At 51.0% G+C, this 23,661-nt stretch overlaps 2 protein-coding genes across 6 annotated transcripts in view; one reads left to right on the top strand and one right to left on the bottom strand.

Moving 5' to 3' along the window:
* Positions 1-6,156, top strand: part of ZSCAN2 (zinc finger and SCAN domain containing 2) — a 39,727-nt gene extending 33,571 nt beyond the window's left edge. Inside the window, exon 4 of the mRNA XM_040493577.1 lies at positions 2,946-6,156. Coding sequence (XP_040349511.1) covers positions 2,946-3,615 — 670 coding nt within the window. The 3' untranslated portion in view covers positions 3,616-6,156. The remainder of the gene's footprint in view (positions 1-2,945) is intronic.
* Positions 835-23,661, bottom strand: part of WDR73 (WD repeat domain 73) — a 28,849-nt gene continuing 6,022 nt past the window's right edge. Inside the window, exons 6-9 of one of the 5 annotated variants that reach the window (XR_005796129.1) lie at positions 18,739-18,903; positions 18,072-18,437; positions 16,289-16,581; positions 835-1,032 (exon numbers count right to left, since the gene is read on the bottom strand). Coding sequence is in view for 1 of the 5 variants with exons in the window: in XM_040493583.1 (XP_040349517.1) it covers positions 16,346-16,581; positions 18,072-18,437; positions 18,739-18,903 (767 nt within the window). In the remaining 4 variants the exon portion in view is untranslated. Of the gene's footprint in view, positions 1,033-13,239; positions 13,488-13,656; positions 14,149-14,540; positions 14,959-15,931; positions 16,582-18,071; positions 18,438-18,738; positions 18,904-23,661 lie in introns of those variants that run through there. The other 4 variants (XR_005796132.1, XR_005796130.1, XR_005796131.1 and 1 more) reach the window with 4 other exon arrangements.

Here is a 23,661-nt window from a genome sequence, read left to right as displayed (position 1 = left end):
ACGCCCCGGGCACCTGCCCCTTCTATCGTGAGATGGACGCCCTGATGAGCCCCTGGACCCTTGCCAGCACCTTTGATGCCTTCGACGTGGCAGGAGGCCTCCTGCGGAATAGAGGGGGCTCCCAAGAGAACCGGAAGGCCGTGCTGGAAGGTGTGATGGGAGACGGTAGCGACCCGGCAGAGAAGCCCCGAGAGGAGCCCAGGAGCCGTGGCCCCCAGGCTCTGAGGGGGAATCCCAGTGGTAAGCTCTCCTCCCCACAGCGGCCACAGACAGTGGGAGAGACGGGGGCCCGAGGGAAGCATTAGGGACTGTGAAGCGGGAGAGATGCTTCTTGTCTGTCACTCTGGAGTGACCTCCTCAGGTTAAGACCGATTTCTTAGCCAGTAGTGCAGGGTGACTCACAAAGACAACGTTGAGGGTCTTGCCTGCTCCCAGTCTGCTTTTAGCAACAACATCCTAGAAATAATATCAGTAACCATTATAGGAGGAAAGAGAGGTCCGAGTGATGTAAAGTTCCAGTCGTCTGTTTCCATCTAACATACCCTGTGCGTATTACATACAACAGTCTGCCACTGAAAGACTTCTCTGTTCTTGGGCAAACTGGTTAAACACCTAGGCCTCCATTGTCGCATCTGTAAAATGGACAGAGTATCTAGCTCACTGGGCTGTTATGAGGATCCTGGTACATTGCTGGCCCTCAGCAAATGTTCCTTTTCATTGTCGCCATCATTGTACTTACTGTTAAGATAGATGAACACCTTGCCCTGTACTCCTCACTTAAGGGGGCACATTTCCTGAGTCATTCACTAAACGATTTCTTCTGAAAACCAGATCTTTCTGGTAGGTGTTTCCATTCTCATTTCACCCACCACGTCCAGATATAAGAACAGAAGGCAGATTGCATAAGAACTCCATGTCCCTTCTTGATTTTCCTCGAGTAGGACTTCCAGTCCGCCAGCCAGACGGGGTCTCGAGGCCAGAGAGAAGTGAAGAGCTTTGGAATGACGATCCCCGGGACTTCCGGAAAACTTCCTGTGCAGGTGGGAAATGAATGAAAACGAGCAAAAGCTAGTATCGCACCAACAAGGAAGTCAGATCTGGAATTCCGAACATGGACAAGGCAGCACTGGGCGAGGGCTGGGAGGGGAACCCACTCACTTGGCCTTCCCGGTTTATTATGCAGGGGTGCTGAAGCCACAGGATGTGGGAGAACAGAAAAGCAGGTGGCAGCCAGGAAAGCCTACTCTCCTGAGTTACCGTGGCTTCTAGATAGATATAAACAAATCCTTAGTGTTGATGATTTCCCTCCTAAATTTCTTTTTTTAATGTTTATTTTTGAGAGAGAGAGAGAGAGAAACAGAGACAGAGAGACAGAAGCGAGCCGGGGAGGGGCAGAAAGAGAGAGAGGGAGACACAGAATCCGAAGCAGGCTCCAGGCTCTGAGCTGTCAGCACAGAACCCCAGGCGGGGCTCGAACCCATGAACCGTGAGATCGTGACCTGAGCCAAAGTTGGAGGCTTAACCGACTGAGCCACCCAGGCACCTCTAAATTTCTTTTTTTTTTTAACGCCCCCTTTATTTATTAAGTAAACATCTACCCCCAATGTGGGGCTCGAATTAATGACCCCAAGATAAAGAGTCACATGCTCTACTGACTGAGCCAGCCAGGCTCCCCTCCCTCTTAAGTTTCTATTAGAGTTTTAACTATAATTGACTATCACTTAACTAGATTAATAGAAAAAGTGAGCCCTGGCAACCCCAAATTAAACAACAGTCAGCCTTAGCTTATTGCAGGGGTGAATTTCTCATGGTTAAGATGAGCTTCCCTCCTTGGTTGGGCTCAGTCATTTTGTTGGAAGTTTAGGAGATCTGATAAATAGTACTGCTCTTCCCCCGCTCAGATTCCAGACCAACCAAGAAACGTAAGAGTAAGACGCTGAGATCAAATGACAGCTTTCTAACTGTAGAGCCGTTGGGCAGTGTGGCTCAGATGGGTGGCCACGGTGGGGTTCCGTGAGGAAGCTCAGTTGGAGCCACAGGCAGCAGGGGACGGCCACAGCCTCGCCCCGCAGGGATAGAGGCTTCACTGCTGGTCTTCTGAGCCACGGGGCCCAGCTCCTCGTTCATCAAAGAAGTGCTCCCTCCCAATTGCAAGGAAGGGGACAGAGAGAGGCCAGAATCGCTCTCAGGCTTGTCCCTCTGCCTGGAAGAGAAAGGTAGCCTTTTAGTACCGATTGCCAGCACACAGGTGGGTGGGGAGAAGAGGGGCCATGCCTGGGGGGCAGAGCATCTGATTGGCGGGGAGAGGAAGAAATGGGCCCCGGGTCCTGCCCTCCTCCCTTTCCTCAGCCTTCCTCCCCACCACCTGCTTGTTCAGAAGCTGGGGGAGGGAGTGAGATCTGGAAGTCTGCTGTCTTGAACGAGGTTCAGCCCTGTTCCAGATGATTGGTTTCTGGTTAATGGCAAACTGACTGTGTTCTATGTGTCACCGGCAAGAGTTTGTTTCCGACCGTCTGGTAGGGCCGCTTTCTCAGCGGTTCTGTTCTGAGCTCAGAAAACACGCTACATTTGCAGTTTCACCTCATTCTTTCAGATCTTGAAACAAGGACAGAGAATGAGGAGAATTCAAGCCAGAACATTTCAGAGGAAGCAGAACTGCCGGGGGCATTATTAGAAAGACCCGAAGTGGATGTTTCCCAGTACCTTGCCTGGAGGAGAGACTGGGAAGGCAAATATGGGGCAGAAAAGCAATGGGAGGTACCCTTAGAAGATGGACGAGGGTCACTCTCCCCTCCAGAAAGAGACGCAGGGAAATTCATAGGTCCTCAGGGAACCTACGTAGGAGAAAAATCCTATCCATGCTGTGAATATGGGGAAAATTTCAGCCAGAGCTCCCACTTAGCTGTCCACCGGTTAGCCCACATCGGAGAAAAGAAACCTTTTAGGTGTGGCCGTTGTGGGAAAAGCTTTGGCCGAAGCTCACACCTGGTCTGCCACCAGAGAACCCACACCGGGGAGAAGCCCTACAAATGCCCCGAATGTGGGAAAGGCTTCAGTGATCATTCTAACCTCACAGCACACCAGAGAATCCACACTGGAGAAAAGCCCTATAAATGTGGAGAGTGCTGGAAAAGCTTCAACCAGAGCTCCAGCCTCCTGATGCACCAGAGAGTCCACACAGGAGAGAAACCCCACAAGTGCAGTGAGTGTGGAAAGAGTTTCACCAATAGCTCGCACTTCAGTGCGCACTGGCGAACGCACACTGGTGAAAAGCCCTACCAGTGCCCTGAGTGCGGGAAGAAGTTCAGTAAGAGTTCCACGCTCACCAGCCACCAGAGGATCCACACAGGAGAGAAGCCCTATGAGTGTCTCGAGTGTGGCAAAAGTTTCAGTGACCGCTCAAACCTCATTACCCACCGGCGAATTCACACTGGAGAGAGGCCCTACAGGTGTGGCGAATGTGGGAAGAGCTTTAATCAGAGCTCAAGTCTCATCATACACCAGAGGACCCACACGGGAGAGAAGCCCTACGAATGCGGTGCCTGTGGGAGGCGATTTAACAACAGTTCGCATTTTAGTGCGCATCGGAGAACCCATGTGGGCGAGAGGCTCTAAATGTCTTTAAGAAGCATCAAATCTAGAAGCACCACAGAATCTGTTCTAAGAAAGGTCTGTATGGTCCTTGATTCTATACCACGACCCCCACAGGAGATGGGAGACCAGGGATTTAGGTCCCAGTTCGGTAGAGGTCATTGTGTTTCTCTCACTGAAAACTCAGCTGGCTTACGGAACACTACTCAGGGCTTGCTTATCCGCGCTATTGAAATGGAAGCTAATTTCCAGAGAATTCAGAGACTCATTCTGAATTGGACTGTACCACCGTCACGATAGGTCTCCATTAGGATTCTGTGCCTTAACTTCCACAGCTTGGTAATATGAGGGTGAGACTCTTGTCCCCAAGACCCCCCCTTCAAGGACAGAGGAGGTCCGCCCCGCGGTGCTCATGGCATTAACGGTGGCCGGCTCCGCCACAGGGCCGGTAGTGGCTGAGCTCTTTCTTCTCAGCACTGGGCAGCTAGACGGGGATTTATTAACTGAGCACATTTTTCAAGGTCTTCCACGGTTCTCCCCGTGGAGGGTGGGGCCCGCGAACCGTCTCCATTTCTCTACGTGCTTCTTACCCAAGAGGAGAGCACTCTGTCGTGTCATTTGGAGGAGGAAAGGTCAGTGCTCCAGGTTGGCTTTCTAAACCATGACCTACTCTTCCTCTCGACATGTTAGGTTGAGCCATAGGAGACCGGCATCTTTGAGGTATAGAACCAGCAATTAATAGGACTCGACCTAAGCAGACGTCTCACAGGGTAGAACCGCTCCAAATTGCCAGCAGTGCTGCCGGCGAGCCCTACGGCCCATGCGGTGCCCTAAAAATATAACACTGTGTCTAGGAGATCACGAACAGGATGATGAAATGGGGAAAGCCTTTTCCGTTTGCAAGTACGTCCGGAGCAACGACCACTAACCTTGGCAGCGGTAAGGAGGCCGGGTTGGAGGAGCCGCTGCTCCATCCCCGGCCTCAGGGGAGGCCGCGTGCAGGCGCACAGGTCCTGGAGATCTGGGGTGTCTCTGAGTGAGCAGAGCACAGCCCCTGGAGGGACTCTGACACACGCAGCAAATGGTGCTTAGAAAGAAATGGAATACGGTTTCTTGCTCTTAGTTTCTCCTTCGTGCATTTGGCTTGAAAATATTTTCCCCCAGCCTTCCAGAAACCCACCAGTTATAAAACAAAGCACAGTCTACACATGTCACGGTTTCATATCGTTAGATTTATAGAATACGATTAAGTAAGGAGTCTTTTCTAACGAATGTAAAAGAACCTATTCAAGTAAGTGTTGTCCGTCAAAAGCAGCCGTTCTGACGGGCTGTGAACTCCGTTTGTTGTTGCCATTACTGAAAACATTGAGTTTTCCTCTGAGAATTGTCTTCAGACCACCTTAGAAGGCCTCCTATCGATGTAGTTCTAGCACAGAGTAGTGTCCGGCATGGAAGAAAGGCTTAATAAACACTGGCAGAACGAATAGCGTGTTTATTATCTGGCCCGGTCACCTCTCTTATCTGTGAGACTTGTCTCTGCCCAGTATCTGCTATCTGGAACCAGAAGTCCTTCGAAGGATGTCAGTTTGCTGCCACTGAGGACACTTCGGAGAGCCTGTTTTTGGAGATCGTTTTCAAAGAGGTATCCCAGAAATCTGAGTTCAGAATTTTTTTTATACGGCCAGGAAATAAATCTGATAATGTATTCTTTTAAATCATTTTACTCTTTTGAATGAGAAAATCTTTACTTGGGTGGAAATTCACGATACTAAAATTAACATAGCTGTGCGTTATAAAAAGAGTTTGGAAATAACCACATTCCCTTTTGGAAACTTCTGGAATGGAACACGGAGATTCAGATGTAATATCCATTACCATGCCATCTCACGTGTATTTTCCCCTTAGCAAAGCAAGGGGAAAACTGAGCTGGAGACTGTAGATATTTCATATGGATTTTACAGTCCGTGAAGCACTGGGACACGTGAGATGGCTCTCCTAAGTGTTGTTGGCATAGTTCTCAGTGGAAGACTAGAGCACTGAGTCTCACCAGTTGACTATCACGTGGAGAGGTTTCCCAGTGAACCCAACGTAATATGTACTTTTTACAGTGCCTGGATTTTGATTTGAAACTAGTTATCCATTCCCTTGCTCCAGAGTGTTCTGATTTGCCTTTTCGCCTACCTCGGGACGCGGCATGAGCAAAGCTCTGGGGGCTTTAGTTTTTAGCTCACCTCCAGCTCCAGCTCATAATCACGGCTTCAGAGTTTCTGAACCAGGCAAGCAGGGTGGCTTTTGGAAGCTGTTCACTTGGAAATCCCCTCAAGAGAAAAATAATGAAGTGATAGCGGGAAATGCATGAAATTCACCTCTATTATAAAAGTTGCAATAGATGACAATCAGATTATGCATTGCAAAATTTTAACTGAAGAGGTGCATAGCAGAAATACCGGTTCTTATTCTCACGCACAGAGAGCAAGAAACACAGGAGTTGGGTTTCGGGGCACTAATCCTAGTAGCCGAAGCTGATGCAAGTATATTAACCCATTAAATAAGCGAATTCCAAGCGAATCCTGTGAGTGCGATGGCGAAAGGGTGAGCCGTTTTCATCAAGTGATCACAGACTCAGCCCCAGGGCGGAGAGTCCAAGAAGAGACTCTAATGGCCACAAGCACCAAACCCCGCTGAGGTGCGTGTGACCCCGGCCTCCCCTCTGTTCAGCCCAGGATGCGGGACCCACTCACTGGCTCTGACTGTTCGGCTTGCAGAGAACAACACCCTCTCCCTTTACTTCTCTCCAGGACCCCGGCTCCCCAGGCCTTCTGCACAGCTGCGCCAGTCCTCTAGTGGAAGGCAGAGCGAATCAACACCAGCCCCTGTTCCCTGGTTCCCTGCGTATTTGGCGAGGCAGGCCCCACGCTAAGCACTTTATTGCAGGGTGTCGACCATTTCGGCCACTCCGAGGTGTGGGGAGACGCACAGAGCTGGGACTGCGGCCCTGATCTGTCTGCCTCCACCACAGGGGGGGGGGGGTCTCGATGATCCTGTCATATCAGTCCCCAGATGCGCACTCCTTGGAGCCATGGCTTCTGTGGGGGTTGGTCTGTAACGTCGGCACGTAAGGGAACGATTGTGTGTGCCCAGAATGACTCTTGAGAGTCCCTGCCACAGCCCCTTAGCAAGGACAGCGTCTCTGTCAGGCCTGTGAGATGGTGATGTGCTGAAGGCCCACGGGGGTGGGGGGCAAAACCTGCGGGAAGTAGCGGCGGGACCCCGTCTCCCAAAACTGCTCCGGACAGCTGGTCCCTTTAACTAATGACCGCCCTCCTGTCCAGGCCACATCCCCTCTCTGTGCCCTGTATTCTCATCTGCAAAACTCACTCCTGACCCTGGGGTCCGATGCCCCAAACACCCTACCATCATTTAAAACACATAACTGTAGCTCAGCCCCGGGGCCGGACCCCGACATTGTGAGACGCTGGCCAGAGTACAGGCCGTGACAGTCGTCTAAATATTGAGGGTTCCAAGTCAAGCTAACAGACTGATATTCTTAGCGTCTCCCCTCAACAAGTATACTTCAGTATGACATGGAACATCAGATTTGTGTGTGCGGGTTTTTAAGTTTAAAAAGCAGCTATTTTCAGGATATTCAGAAAATTCTGCAAGTGTCACCACTATCTAATTTTAGAACATGTTCATCACCCCAGGAAAGCCTGTATCCATTAGCAGTCGCCCCAGTCCCTCCGCCCCACGTCCGCTCGCAGCCACTCATCCATTTTCTGTCTCTGCGGATTTGCCTGCGTGAACATTTCACATAAATGGAATCCTACAAAAAGTGGCCTTTTGTGACTGGCTTCTTTCCCTCAGCTTTGTGTTTTCCGGGCTCATCCACGTGGACCAGGTGTGAGTGCTTCACTCCCCTGTCCAGCCTGGAACCGTCCCGTCGTCTGGATACAGCCCAGGTTTTGTTAGCCCTGCGTCAGTGGGTGGACATTGGCTCGTTGCACCTTTGGCTGTTGGGAATCATGTTGCCGTGAACATTCATGTGCACGTTTTCACGTTTTGTGTGGACGCGTTTCCAATTAGGAGTGGAATCGCCAGGTCCTCTAGTAACTCGATGTTCAACCTTTGGAGAAATTGCGAGACTTACTTTCCAAAGAGGCTGCACCGTTTTACAGTGACACCGGCAGTATATGAGGGTTCTCATTGCTCCACATCCCCCTGCCCCAAACTGGGTATAGTTGGTTCTTTTTTTTTTTTTTTTTTTAAGATTTTATTTTTAAGTAATCTCTAGACCCAAACGTGGGGCTCGAACTCACAACCCCGAGCTCAAGAGTTGCATGCTCTACCGACGGAGCCAGCCAGGCATCCCTGTTCTGTCTTTTTGATTCTAGCCATCCTGGAGGCTGTGAGGCGATGAAGCCAGGCTTTGAATTTAGAACCGGGGACTCCTGGGGCACCTGGGTAGCTCGGTTGGTTGAGGGCCTGACTTTGGCTCAGGTCATGATCTCCCAGTTGGGGAGTTCAAGCCCCATATCAGGCTCGCTGCTGTCAGCCTGTCAGCGCAAAGCCTGCTTCAGATCCTTTGCCCCCTGTCTCTGCCCCTCCCCGCTTGTGCTCTCCCAAAAAATAAATATGTTAAAAGAGAAAAAAAGAAAGAACCGCGGACTCCTGCAAGGCCCAGGATGGAACCTGGCGGTGTGGGAGGAGCCGCCCCTGCCCCGCCCGCTCTGCGCCGTGAGGCCTCCCCTGCAAGTGTTCGGGTGCCCTGCTCTGTGCATGTGGGCTCTGTCCGTGCTCCTCTCTGTCCGTGCTCCTCTCTGTCCGTGCTCCCGCCAGCAGCTGCTCTGGCCACCTCTCAGGCCCAGAGTGCACACGCCGACTGCCTAGCTTGTCCGTGAGAGGATGGAATGGACAAGAGGCCATTCAGACAGGACGTTCTGGGTCCTGGGTTCCCGGAAGATGGCCTGGAGGAGGAACGTGGGATCTGTGGGCGCACTGCCTTGGCCATGCGGACTTCCCGGCCACGGAGAAGGACACAGCTAGAGGAGGGCTGGATGGGGCTGGGCCCTCTAAAGCACTGGGCCCTGGCACCCACATTTGAAAACTGTGGTAAAACAGGGGTGCCTGGCTGGCTCAGTCAGTTAAGTGTCCAACTCTTATTTCAGATCAGGTCACGATCTCATGGTTCCTGGGCTCGAGCCCCACGTCGGGCTCTGCGCTGATAGCCTGGAGGCTGCTTCGGATTCTCTGTCTCCCTCCCTCTCTGCCCCTCCCCTACTCGTGCTCTGTGTCTCTTTCTCAAAATAAATAAACATTCAAAAAACTTTTTTGGGGAGGCGCCTGCGTGGCAAGCACCTGACTTCGGCTCAGGTCGCGATCTCACACTTCATGAGTTCAAGCCCTGCATTGGGTGAGTTCGAGCCCCGCTTTGGGTGAGCCCCACTTTTCTCTCTCTTTCCCTCTGCCCGTTCTGGGATTCTCTCTCTCTATCTCTCTGCCCCTTGCTCACTTGTGCCCTCTCTCTCTCTCAAAAAATAAAATAAATTAATTTTTAAAACTCAAGTTGAAAAAAAAAAACTGTAGTAGAACATACACAACATTAAATTTACCATTTTCCCATGTTTAAGGGTACAATTCAGGGCATCAAAGACATTTGCATTTCTGTGCAATGATCACCACCACCCAAGACCAAAACTTTGTCATCAGCCCAAACTCAAAGTATATCCATTCACCGCCAACTCCCCATTTCCCCTCCCCCCAGGCCCTGGCAACCACAGTTCTACTTTCTGTCCCCGTGAATTGGCCTGTCAGGTCCCTCATGTTAAGCAGATTCACACCTTCGTCCTTCGTGTCTGGCTTCCCTCCTGGCGCCCACTCTGCCCGAGTCCACGGGGTGGTGCTGGGCAGAGGAAACCTAAACCGCCCGCTGACTGGTTATACTTCCCAGAGGAAATGTATCGCAAACGATGAACGAGCACATAAAGACGGGCTGCCGCACAGGTGGGCATCTGTCACACATCCTTGCTCTCCTGGCCTGGAGGCGGCCTACGTCCCTCGTCCAGACAGCCGCGTAGTCCCCGCCCGCATCCGCTCACTCAAAAGCCTCCGGGCTCGGCTCTCCGGCCCGGCACGCGGGGCCCTTACTGACTGGCCACAGCCCATTTTCTCAGTCGTATTTCCAACTTGCTTTGCCTCCCAGGCTGGGCCTGTGGCTTTTCTCACTTCTGTCTCTTCCCACGTGGTTCCCTCGGCCTGGAACACCCCACCGTCTCCTTGGCCTGAAGGAAGGATACAACTCAAATATCCTCTTTCCTGATCACACCCGGTCTCTCACCAAGCAGGGGTGGATACTCGGCCCTCTGTGCCCTCAGAACACACGACTGCTTCCCCCTACACGTGGGTCCTTCAAGTCCCCCGCCAGCGGGGCCAGGTTGGCACATCTCTGTATCTCCTATCCCAGCAGCCATCGCGGTGCGATGCTCAGTAAACGCGGTGGCGAGGACCGGAACCTGTGGCGTCACCTCCACCTTCCACAGCTGCGGGCACCTGCGAGCCCCGCTGACCGGACCCGTTCATAATAACCGGTCACGGCAACGACACACGGGAGGGACTGTTCACGCCTCCTGCCTTCATGCAAACCTTACCGTGCCCTGTCTCTGTCTCCCTTTCCTTGCCTTCCCTGTCCATCTGTCTCAGGCTGCGGTTTCCTTCTCGCCCCTGCTCTTCTCTGCACAGGTGTCCATGCTCTGGGCCAGGGCTCCTTCCACAGGCTCGCATCCTTGTTCCCCCGAGACCCGGCCTCACGCAGGAGCCACAGCGGTCCCGAACTGAATTACTCACCTTAGCTGCAGTGCCATTTGCTGTATTTCTTTATTTCTCTCCGTTTTGCTGCTTAGTCTTTCTCTTAGTTCTTGAATTTTTATGAGGCCAAAACAGTTCCCGAACATTCTCTCCCTTCCGTGCTGCTGAATCTCCGCTCTCCTTGCCCAGAGCTGGAGTGGGTCCTGTGCCGATGTCAGTGTGAAATGACTGGGTATCTGCAGGTCCCTCTAGGGATTCTCTCGGGCATCCTCCTAGAATTGCTGAGAGAACCCCAGGAGTTCCTTCCTAGGGGACTGTGTAGGTTCCCACAGGAGCATTCTGGAAACCGGAGGTGAGGACGTGTAGTTGTCCCACAAATCGGAAGCTCAACTGGCATTTGGTGGCCGGGGCCACGCAGACGAAATGCGATTGTTGAGACAGTCCTGACCAACGCACGTGCTGCTGGACGTGCAGGGACTCGGGGTGGCTCACATACGTGCAGCAAGGGCATCACCTGGGAACCTCCTAGAAGTGCCAATTCTCCAGCCGCACCCCCAAACTTGAGGTGGCTTTATAATGTGGTAACTCGGCCAGGTAGAACCACATCCCCCCAGAATTCCCTTCCCTGTATGTTTCCAGGTAGAGCGAGCCACAAGGGTCACTGTGGGATGAGACCTGGAGGAAGTTAAGTGGCTGCCATTTTGCTTTGATGCCTGGGCCGTGGGGCCGGTGCCTTTGCAGCTCACCCTGGCGCCTGTCTGCATGCGGCCGCTCTGTCTCCAACGTCTCCCACTCCTCAGCCACGGGTGGGCTTAGCTCCGTGGTGAAGGGTGCCAGCTCCTCCCGCAGGAGACCCACGTCGTCAACACTGGAGACAGCGAGAACTGACCCGCTCCAGGTGGTCCCGGCTCTGCCCTCCTACACCCACCTTCCCTTCCCAACTGCCTGCCCGCGGGCCCCAGGCCCAGCTCCCCCAGGTCCGTAAGGTCAGGTCTGTGTGCGCGTGCGTGTGAAGTAGCCCCGGCTGGCCTGCCTCTCTCACTAACCCCTGGCTGGTACTCTTACTGGTCACAAACTCCAGGAGCGGAGCCCAGCAACGTGAACCAGGTCTCTAGGTGCTTCTGACCTATGTGAAAGTTGGAGAACCGGTGATGGAGGGGAGCCTTTTTTACGTGGGCCTAGACCCTAACTTTTTACATCTACGGGAGGACAGCTTTGCACGGTTTTAATAGATCCGAATTTCCCGGAAACTCGACTCCTATAGAAAACGAGGGAAAATAGGGGCACCTGGGTGGCTCGGTTGGTTAAGTGTCTGACTCTTGATTGCAGCTCAGATCATGATCTCGCGGCTCGCGGGATCGAGCCCTGCGTCGCACGGACAGCGTGGAGCCTGCTCGGGATTGTCATTCTCTCTCTCTCTCTCTCTCTCTCTCTCTCTCTCTCTTTCTCTCTCTCTGTTCCTCCCCTGTACGTGCGCACTCCCTCTCTCTCAAAATAAACTTAAAAAATAAATTAGGGAAAATGGCACATTCTTTTGTTCAGAACTTTCCAAGGTTTTCGCCAGTTCCGAAGAGTCACGTCCTCAACTCCTTGGTGCGTGAGTCACAGATACGGCACACACCTGTACTGGTCCGTACTTGGAGCGGTCCTGTTCTCGATGATTTTACACACGTATGAACATTTATGTATTGAAACACATATTCTTTTGTATTCACACTGGTTCTGAAATTGTAAGTAATCCATTTTCCCTGTAAAATTTTATTTCAGGGCAGAAAAGGGGTACTCACAGAAGGCATGCTGGGGCTGGCAGTGTTGAGGGCCACCGTCTAGTGTTAATGACCGAGCTTGAGCAAGGGTGTCTGTGTGTGCGCATGTCTGTGAGCACACCCGGTTTCTGGGCCATGTGTTGGTATTATACGATTATATATGGTATCATATGATTATAGCACCTTCATAAAGAGGAATCGGCTAGTTCTCCAGTTTTTTGTTTTTGTTTTTTAATGAAACTGTCTCTATGGCATGGGAACTTGCTGTTCTTTAGAAGTTTAAAATAATGGGGGTGCCCGGGTGGCTTAGTCAGTTAAGCCTCGGACTTCAGCTCAGGTCATGATCTCACGGTCCACGGGTTTGAGCCCCGTGTCAGGCTCTGTGCTGACAGGTTGGAGCCTGGAGCTGGCTTCGGATTCTCTCTCCCTCTCTCTCTGCCCCTCTCCCACTCATGCTCACTCTCTCAGAAATAAATATTAAAAAAAATACAGTTTAAAAAAATGCACCCACAAAATTGCCCTACCCCCAACATTCTTTTTGGTGCTACTCCTTGAAGTTTTTTTTTTTAAACATTTTATTTTTTAAATGTTTATTTAAACTTAAAAAAAAATTATTTATTGAGAGAGAGAAAGACAGAGAGTGGGAAAGGGACAGAGAGAATCCCAAGCAGGCTCCGTGCTGTCAGCGTAGAGTCCTATGTGGGGCTTGATCTCATGAGCCGTGAGACCATGACCTATGCCAAGATCAAGAGTTGGACACTTAACCAACTGAGCCACCCAGGCATCCCAGTTTTTCCTTCTTGAGTATTGGGTAATTTCATATTTTCTACTAAACTAGTAGTTTATAAATATCTATGTTTTTAAGAAAATTAACAGTATCGGGGCACCTGGGTGGCTCAGTCGGTCGAGAGTCTGACTTCGGCTCAGGTCACGATCTCATGATTTGTGAGTTCGAGCCCCGCGTCGGGCTCACCGCTGTTAGCATGGAGCCCACTTCGGGTCCTCTTTCCCCCTCTGTATGCCCCTCCCCCACTTATGCTCTCTCAAAACATAAACATAAAAAAAGAAAATTAACAGTATCTTGAGATTTTCAAATTAACATGTAATTGTACACAGTAGTCTTTTACAGTCTTTGTCCTATTTTCTTTCTTTCCTTTTTCTTGCTTAATTCATAGAGGTTTCGACGTGGCGCCAGCCTTCGGTCTTCAGATCCGTCCTGGTTCCGTCCCCTCTGCTTTATGCTGCAGGTGCAGACTCCTGCTGGCTGCCCCTCTGCGCTCCCCTACGGACGAGCTCCTGTCACGTCTGGTCCTGGGCACAGGCAGGATGCTGGGCGGAAGGAGAGGAGCCAGGGGACTCGCCCCGTCTGTACTTCCTGCACTCTCCCGTGGTCGCCTCGGCGGTCCCCGCTCCTGCCCCGCCAGCAGGATTACTGCGCTCCCCTCCCCACTGGGAGGCCCGACGGTTCAGCTCCGGTCACCCGTCCCCCCCACCCCTCTGTAACCCTCCGTGTAACTTCCTGCTGTGGCTCACGTCGCGGGCCCCACCTTCCCTCGCAGCCGCTTTCAGATGCCTCGTAACTAAATCCCCAGGACTGAATTATTCGGTGTTTGGCTCTCTGGCTGGACGATGACTGATTGATATGCATTTTATCAGGATTTTTCAGCAAAACAGCTTTTCAATTCATGCATTAACTCTACTATTTTCTAAAATAACTCATTTCTGCTTTTACTTGGTGACATAATATAGCTTAGACAGTGGTATGCTGCAGTATTGGCCAATTTCTGTGGGGTTAAATATTTCCATTTTGGCCATTTTCAAACTGCTGATGTGACATAACTGAACAGGGCTGAGAAGAGAACAGAATCAGCTCTCGAGGGGGCGTGGGGGAAAGGAGTAGAAGACTTCACAAAATGGTAAAAATGATCACATCTTGAAACTGTGTATTTTAAACTCCAAAATGTAATGTTCCCTCGACTTCACTGTTAAACTGAAAAAAACAAAACAAAACATTTCATTTGAAAATTAGGTTTTTCTCACTTCAAAATAATTCCTAAGTGCTATGAATTGAGTTGTGCCCTCAACCCAAATTTCTACGTTGCAATCTTCACCACCAATGTGACTGTATTTGGAGATGAGGCCTTTAAAAGATAAATAAGGAGGGGGCGCCTGGGTGGCTCAATCAGGTGAGCACGTGACCCTTGGTTTTGACTCGGGTCATGATCTCAAGGTTTGTGAGATCGAGCCCCACGTGGGGCTCTGGGCTGACAGTGCAGAGCCTGCTTGGGATTCTTTCTCTCCCTCTCTGCCCGTCCTGTGTGCATGCTGTCTCAAAAATAAATAATAAACATGAAAAAAACAGGAGAGGTAAATAAAGTTAAATGAGGTCATAATGTTGGGGCCCTAATCTGAAAGGACTGAAGGACTCTTGTCCTTCCAAGAGGAAAGAGACCAGAGCCCTCTCTGCAGGGACACAAAGAGGCCATGTGAGCACACAGAGATGGTGGCTCCCACAAGCCAAGAGAAGAGGCCTCACGATGAAAGTTGCTGCCACCCGGATCTTGGACGTCCAGCCTCCAGACTGTGAGTACTGAGTTTCTGCTGCTTGAGCCCCCCAGTCTGTGGGGTTCTGTTACGGCGGCCCGAGCTGAGGAATACAAGTATGCCCTCCCCACAGCCAGAAAACCAGAGCCGTGATGGTCACCGTTTGTTCGGGGTGATGAAAGTTCTGGAACTGGATGCGGTGATGCTTGTGCAATGCTGTGGGTGTACTTCATTCTGTGCAATTGTATGCTTCAAACTAAAAAAGACCACAGATTGTTATATGTATTTTACCACAATCATTTCTCCTTTTTATTTTTTGAGAGAGAGAGAGAGAGAGAGCGCGCGCGCGACAGCGCCCAAGTGAGCAAGGGGCAGAGAGGAGAAGCGGACTGAGGGAGAAGGAGGAGGCTCACCCGAAGCAGGGCTCAAGCTTACCCAACGTGGGGCTTGAACTCACGAACCGTGACATCATGACCCGAGCCGAAGTCATATGCTTAACTGAGCCACCCAGATGCTCCCCACAATCTTTAAGAATTGACAATATACCAAACCACTGAATCGTACACTTTCAATGGGTGAATTGTATGGTGTGTGAACTGTACCTACGGTGTATGAATTACATGTCAATAAAGCTATTTTCTAAGAACTCAGAGTCCAAACAGTGACTAGTAATCAACTAATTTCAAAACCAAAATGGCAGAACATTCTTTAACAAGTGGGACAGTGAGAAATTATATGTGATGGGGATGCAGAGGCACTTTAATATCTGCTACAGACCGGACTGCCAAAAAGAAACGTCCCTTGGGCCTACTCCTCTGGGAGGGCGGGGGCTGGTCTGGCAAGGTGCCACCCTGGTCAAGGCTGTGTTCCATGGTGGACCAGGGGGATGGGGGTGGGGTCCCAGCCTCTGCCTGAACTCGGGGGCCGCATGGGGTACCGGGGACAAGGCCTGTCTCCCCACCCTGGCTCTCAGCACCCTGAGAACTATTTGCCTCCCATTTTTTTTTTAAATTTTTAAATGTTTTATTTATTTTTGGGAGAAAGAGTGCAAGCAGAGGGGGGGCAGAGAGAGGAGAGACACAGAATCCGAAGCAGGCTCCAGGCTCTGAGCTGTCGGTACAGAGTCCAACATGGGGCTCAAACCCATGAACCGTGAGATCGTGACCTGATCGTTGACCTGATGCCCAACCTACTGAGCCACCCAGGCGCCCCTGGGGTTGACTCTTTTGTTTTTTTCATGTTTACTGGCCCATATACATTTTGAGCTCTGTAAAAAAGTTCACAAAACTGGTTTACAACATTTGCTGTTGTTTTGGTTCTCACTCTGATACTGTGAATACAGACAGGGAGGAAACACTGCCGTTCTACACGGGGGGTGGGGTGAGGGCAAAACGGTCGCTGCCAAGTGTTTATTGCGCCACGCATCTTGCCAATTATTTTTTAATACATTACATTACTTCTAACTTTCTCAACAACCCTGGTAGGCGGTTATCACTAAAACTGGGGCTAAGAGAAGCTGGTTAATTAGCCCGAGGCCACTGGGCTGGGAACGGGGACCTGTGGTCACTTGAGTCCTAAGGCAGTACCTTGGCTCTCCGGTAGCTCCTTCTCTTCTTAGAGGCCTGGGCAGGGAGAGGCTGGAGTCAGCAGGCCGCACGGTGGTCCACCCAGTCCCACACGTGCAGAGAGGCGTCGCTTGCTGCCGATAACAAGGTCCTCGGCTTGTGGGGGTGCCAGGTGTGGGTAGTGACCAGTGGCGCAGTATCTGTCTGATGGTCTTCCAGGAAGATGTGACCTCTGTGAGTGAAGACAGGTTCTACTTGGCCCCCCGTTCCGTCCCAAGATGTGGCATCATAGACCTGGACTGTCCCATCAAAACCTGAGGAAGAACAAGAAAAGAGAGGATTGACACTGAAACTCTAAGGTAATTTTTCATTTTTTTGAAAAAAGTTATCTCTATGCCCAACGTGGGGCTTGAACTCACGACTCTGCGATCAAGAGTCGCATGCTCTACTGACTGAATCAGCCAAGCACCCCTAAAGTAATTTTTAAAGTTTGTTTGTTTGTTTGTTTATTTATTTATTTATTTAGAACGTGAGTGTGTGGGAGGGGCAGAGAAAGAGGGGGAGAGAGAGAATCCCAAGCAGGCTCCACACGGTCAGTGCTGACTCCAATGTGGGGCTCGAACTCACGAACCATGAGATCTGACCTGAGCAGAAACCAAGAGCCGGCTGCTTAACCGGCTGAGCCACCCAGGCGCCCCACCCCTAAAGTAATTTTATAGTTTGCTCTGTGGTACTAAAACAGGCTATAGGATGAAAAGTCAAATAACAAGATGCTTAAGGCCAGGGGCGCCTGGCTGGCTCAGTCGGTATGGCATCCAACTCTTCGATCTCAAGGTCATGACTCTGAGTCCCACACTGAGTGGAAATTACTTTAAAAAAAGAAAAGATGCCTGAAGCCAACCGAAGGGCACATATCCTCTGCCCTCAATGTCGGCTCCACAGGGCATGTGATGGTGTATTTCTGTCGTTCATCTATTATGTGCCAGGTGTGAGGCCAATCCTAGACATGAATTCTTTTAATCCTCAGAACTGTATGAAATCGGTACTCTTATTCCCTGGGGAACCAGGGAACTGAGGCCTCAGAGTCTTTTGAGTCTTGCCTCAAATTCCAGTCCTGCCACATGTGAACCCTCTCAGCAGATGGCCTTGCCTCCTGCTTGGTAGGGATACGGAAGGCTTTAGAGAGAAGCACCCTCCTGTCCCCCATGACTTAGCTCTACCCACACTCACTCCAGCCCACTGTCTACTTGCTACCAAAAAGCCAATTCCTCCACCAAGCTCGGTTCTTTCCTTCTGCTCTTTGTGGATCCTGCCATTATCAATGATCTTTTCTTAATCTCTCGACTATTCTCTCAACCTCTCCCTTCAATGGATCCTTCCCACTGGCTTTTAGAGATGCTCATTAACACCCTTATTTGGCTAGAAACTGCCAGGCCAGACCCAGGAGCCTACGGACCCGGTGGCCTGCTATCATTCGAAAAGCAAGCAGGCTGGGAAGCACTTTGCCATACCCTCAGCTCTTCCTAGAGCCGTCCCGGGGCCACCCTGCTGCCTCGTTCTCTGTAGGCCTCTCGGCCAACGTCAGCTCCGAGCTCCCGCCCAGGTAGGAAAGGCCTGCTACCGATGTGGAAGTTTAGTAGCCAGAATGGGGAAGGGCCTGCCACAGAAGCACCTGGAAAGCTGACCTCAAACTTTCAGCTCCGGGCCAGATGTATTACGGGGCTGCGGGCTCCTTCCTGAGCACCATACAGTCCTCTGGAAGAGAGGGATCAAGTAACAGACACAAAAGGATGCCCGGCGGTACCTGAAATAGCCAGGCAGTCGTCCAGGCCTGGAGCCCAGGTCACTCGCAGCAGCTCTGGGGCGGGGCTCGGTGCGGACACGGGGCACCGCCCCGAGCTCACAGGGTGGCAGAGATCCCGGGGATCAAGGAGACGGAGCTGCCCGTCTGAGCCAAGGCTGGCAATGCTGGGCCCAGGGCCCCGGCGTCGGCCCCCAACTTCAGCACACCACCTCCTTGCAGCGGCCCCGGGGTCGGGGCCGGCATTCTCTGACGGCGCCCACTTCTGGCGGATGTCGACGAGCCCCAGCCGGCCCGAGGCACAGCAGAAGGCAAAGGTGTCTGCGTCCAGGACCTGCAGGCTGCTCAGCTCCTCACTGTCGCCGACCCCTGAAAGACACACGGCGACACAGAAAAGCTGCTGGAGTCACAGGAGTCCGGCCGGGTCCGAGCCCCGTCCTCCGGAAGCTTCCCTCTGGCCCCAGGCACCTCGCCACGCTCCGCCCGGCTGGGTCGGTGCCGGTCCCGGGCCTGCCTCCTCCAGCCCCGGTGCGGGAGCCCCTCGAGGCCAGGGCCCGCCTCGCCTCCACCTGGTCTCCCCAGCGCCTGGCACACGCGGCTGAACTCTCTTCTTCACACGGCTAAGGGGGGCCGCCAGGAGAGGCCGGCAAGGGCCGAGCTGCTGCGGTACCTGAGGAGTACGTGGTCTTCTGAGTTTCCAGATCCACAACCTTCAGACCGCGGAGCCTCGCCCCGTGCAGAACCCCGGGGGCCGTCGAAGAGAAGATGGCCACCCTAGGCCAGAGATTCCCCTCCTCCTCCTGCACGGCAATGGTGCCGACAGCCTGAATGACGTCTGGGGGGAAAGGAGGAGAGGCTGAAGCCCGGGACGGTGAGGAAGTCTCCGGACCTCACAAAGTGAGGGCCGGCCAGCAGTCTTCCCTCGTGCCTTTAGGAGGTCAAGGAAGAGAAAGGGAGCTGACAGGTGGCAAAAGGGAGGATGTGAGACACGAGCACTGGGTTCTGCTCCCAGTTCTGAAACGGTCACAGGTGCTTTCGTCTCTTTCCAATTTGTCCTACACACGGTTCTGCGGAGGGGAGATAATGAACCATAGTAGCCACCTCAGAACCCCAAGAGCAGTTGGGGCTTTTTATAGTTTTGCAAAGAACAAATAAAGATAGAAGAAAGCAGAGAGCACCCTGATGATGTCATTTACATCGTAGGTGAAAATAACGGTACAGAGGCCACGAACCAATAGTATGTTTTCAGACGCATGTTCCACGACCTCCAGCGATCCGCTGAAGCCCAACAAGTAATGGTTACAACACAGATGTCGTCTTCAGACATAGACGGGGCGGGAAGGCCCACGACATTGTGAACAGAAGAGTCGCCGGACCTCAAGTTGAAGGAAATTTCAGTTGTGTTTGTCTCAGCCTGCTTGGTTCTCACCGCCACCTGCTACGGTTGCTGCTTCTCTTAATGGCAGCCATTTTGGACTCGGCTGAGAACAATGAGTTTGCTGCACACACTACTTAATGTGGGGGACGCAGATTTTCCACTTTATGTTTTCTTGCTCCAAGACAGGCTCATTATTTGGTCTCCGGATTCTCTGAAGAAAACGGAGACCTATCTATTCTTTAAATTCCGCAGGCTAGGTAAAAGCCAGCATGAGGAAGGAACGGGTAAGAAGGAACGCTGACGTGGCTTGTCAAGCGAGCACATGGCAGCAAGTCCCCCTGAGAGCGTTCCCATCCCAGGGGTGCACGGCCGTGTCCGGGCCGGGCTAGAATGCAGACGGCCCTTGCGTGTTGCTCCTCAAGCCCACGGGCTCCGGGTGGCCTTGCCCCAGACTTATTGAACGTAATCGCTCCTTCCACAGGAGCTACACAGGCTAGGAGCAGACACAACAGCTGAGCCTCAGGACCAGCGTTGGTCTCTGGGGAGCACCGATGGGGCTGGGATTCAAACCAGCCCCAGGAGAGCCTTCCTGACTCCCCTGGGCCACGTGTGAGCCCCTCTTTCCTTTCCACACCCTCTGAGGAGCCTGGAACAGATTCCCCAGGACCTGCTGCTCAGATGTGATCTGTCCTCTGATGGGGGAGAGGAGGCGGCCACGGGAGAGCCGTCAGAGACCTATTTCAAAGATGGGGTGGGTAACAAGGCTTTGGAGCTTCCTGACTGGAGAATCACTTTATAGCTTTTCAGAAAGTGCAGGCCTCCTCCTTCTCCTCCTCTCTCTAGTCAGTGGTAAAATGCTCTCCTCCAGGGAATCCACACCACATTTAGCAAACCAGCCCCAAACGGAAAAGAGAAATGACTAGAAAATCAAAGCAAAAGACAGTGAGGCACCTCCAAGAACTTGGCAATAAAAGAAGGTTGTGGCTGAGGATTAACCCAACACAGAGTAGGTCAGAGCTAGAGGTAGGCACACTCCTAAGGAGTCAGAATGGCGCCCTCATCTGCAACACTGAGCAAATGGATGAATGGTGATCTAAAGGACGGTGGTGTCCCTGAGAGGGGGCTGTCCAGCCATGGGAACAAAGAAAACACTGGGGTCTGTCCAGGGCAGGAAGGGCCATGCCAGACTGAATATTGAACTTCAGGGTGGATACAGCAGGTGAAATTCAGCTGAGACCTTTCGAAATGTATTCATCCAGCTCAATGGTTTCCCCAGCCCTAGTGAAAGAAGAGGCCTTGGGCGCTCACCAGGGGCACGGACGGCAGTGAGGGCTGGCCAGCAGAGCCTTCTCAAGTTTTATACTTTCTGCCTAAGACAACGTGCAGAAACACAATCTGGAAACTTCTCAGCTGATTCCTCTTGTTACGGTTTCATTTAGCACGCAGTCTTTGATTACATTCCATCTTCTATAGGCAAAGAATAAGGACCTGGAATATTCCACGTTTAGGGATACTCATGGCAGTCTTTTGAGTCTGCTGAGTACGTCTGCCTCTATAAACAGATTAGTTTAGGACGTGGTAACAATATCAAGTTTTTGAGACAACAAAGCTGTGGGTCAAAACCTGGACCTTGGAACATTCACCTAGGTAATGCTACGTTTTTAGGCTTCTAGGCAAACAGCTGGCCAATCTTCCCTAGGCTCTGGAATATTCTGCTCTAATATCTAGGGGAAGGTAAGTCTTGATCTGATCTCCCATTCCCACATGAATGTCAAAGCAAGCCCCCTTCGGCCAGTAGCTCTCCTGGGCCTGGGGCTTTAGGTCCTATTTGGCACCTGGTACCAAACAGGCGCCTCCACATGGTGAGACTCCTCTCCCACTCATCTCTAAACAACTGCCACCCCACATGGCCTATTTTTAGGCAAAGATAAAGAAACAACTAAAAGTTACTGGCATAATTATGGACAGACAGAAAGATCAGTGGAACAGAACTCAGAGTCCAGAAATAAATCCTCGTATTTATGGTTAGGCAACTTCAACAAAGGCATCAAGACAAATCAGCGGAGAAAGGTGAGGCTTTTTGACAAACAGGGAAGAGACAACTGGATATTTCCATGCAAAAAGATGAACTTCGACTGTTACTTCAAGCCATACACAAAAGGGAACACTAAAGAGATCACAGGCTTAAATGCTGGTGCTAAAACAAACTCTGGGAGAAAAATAAAACAAAGCAGAGGGGACAATGTGTGGGTTAGGTAAAGATTTCCTAAATAGGACCCTAAGAGTACAGTCCTTAAGAGAAAACACTGACAAACTGGACCTCATTAAAATGTAGACCTCTCATGCTTCAAAACACTCTTAAGAACGTGAAAAAACAAGCTACAGACTGGGCGAAAATATTAGCAAAACACGTACTGGGCGAATAATTTGTATGTGGGATGTACAGAGGACTCTTACAACTCATTGAAGACAAAAAGGTAAATCAAAAACTGGGCAAAATATGTGACCAAATATGAGCACCAAGAAAAGAAGAAGCATCTATGTTTTTGCTTTGCTGTTGTATCCCCAGCTGGACACATCCAAAGAGCACAAAGAGGAACTGTTGACTGAATGAGGAGATGTTAGTTACTGCTACAAATAATAGTAACAGTAATTATCATAACTGTTCCCCTTTAAAAAGTTTATTTAGGGGTGCCTGGGTGGCTCGTTGGTTAAGCGTCCGACTTCGGCTCAGGTCATGAGCTCACAGTCTGTGGGTTCGAGCCCCGCATCGGGCTCTGTGCTGACAGCTCAGAGCCTGGAGCCTGCTTCCGATTCTGTGTCTCCCTCTCTCTCTGGCCCTCCCCTGCTCATGTTCTGTCTCTCTCTGTCGCAAAAATAAATAAAAACATTAAAAAAAAATTTTTTTTTAAATAAAAAGTTTATTTATTCTGAGAGTGAGAGATGGGATAGGGGCAGAGAGAGAGAGAGGGAGACAGAGAATCCCAAGCAGGCTCCGTGCTGCCAGCACAGAGCTTGACATGGGGCTCAAACTCATAAACCGTGAGATCATGACCTGAGCTGAAACCAAGAGTTGGACGCTTAACCGACTGAGCCACCCAGATGCCCCTTTCTTTCTTTCTTTTTTTCAAAGTGATCTCGACGCTCAACCTGGGGCTCAAACTCATCACCCCAAGATCAAGAGTCACAGACTCCACAAACTGAGGCAGCTGGTACCCCCGTAAATGTTCCCTTTCATTGACAAATCTGCCTCCAGGAACCAGCTCAAAGCAAAATGGAGGCAAGGACCACATTGCTGCTCAGTAAGTACCCTACCACTTTTTTTCAGAGCCCGTACACCTGTACTGAGATCAATTATTATCATCTAACTATACTTAGACCCTGACATGGTTCTGAGCAGACCCTGAAGTTACACTAGACCCATGACAAGGTCGTGTTACTATCTTTGTAACTTTCAACAAGTTAGCTTCTCTGGGACAGACTCTGTTCTCAGACTTCTGAGAATATAATGATATCATGCATGGAAAGTACTTGGTACAGTGCCTGGAGTATAATACGCTTATTAATATTACTGTCACCTTGTACAGATTATTGGTTAATTTGAGCAAGTATCTATTAAACGTACAGTGAAACCAGAACATCAAAGGGCCTGGGACAGCATGCCATCTCAGCCTGCTGGGGGTGGGGGAAAAAAACAACAAAACTGCCTCATGAAGATCTGAATAGGCATTTCACCAAAGAAGATATATGAATGGCTGATAAGCCCATGAAAAGATGCTCAATATTATTAGTCATTAAAAAGATGTAAATGAAAGCCACAAGCAGAAACAATTTCACACTCAATAGGATGGCTTTAACAAAAAAGACAAAAACAAATGTTAATGAGGACATGGAAAAATAGAAACCCTCACACACTGTTGAGGGGAATGTAAACAATGAAGCCATTTTGGAAAACACTTTGGAAGTTTCTTTATTTTTTTTTTTAATTTTTTTTTTCAACGTTTATTTTTTATTTTTGGGACAGAGAGAGACAGAGCATGAACGGGGGAGGGGCAGAGAGAGGGGGAGACACAGAATCGGAAACAGGCTCCAGGCTCCGAGCCATCAGCCCAGAGCCCGACGCGGGGCTCGAACTCACGGACCGCGAGATCGTGACCTGGCTGAAGTCGGACGCTTAACCGACTGCGCCACCCAGGCGCCCCTGGAAGTTTCTTT

The sequence above is a fragment of the Herpailurus yagouaroundi genome, unplaced genomic scaffold (genome assembly GCF_014898765.1).
Source record: "Herpailurus yagouaroundi ecotype Mexico unplaced genomic scaffold, PumYag 185, whole genome shotgun sequence".
Classification (NCBI taxonomy): domain Eukaryota; kingdom Metazoa; phylum Chordata; class Mammalia; order Carnivora; family Felidae; genus Herpailurus; species Herpailurus yagouaroundi.
This window is presented reverse-complemented; position numbering and strand designations above follow the sequence as displayed.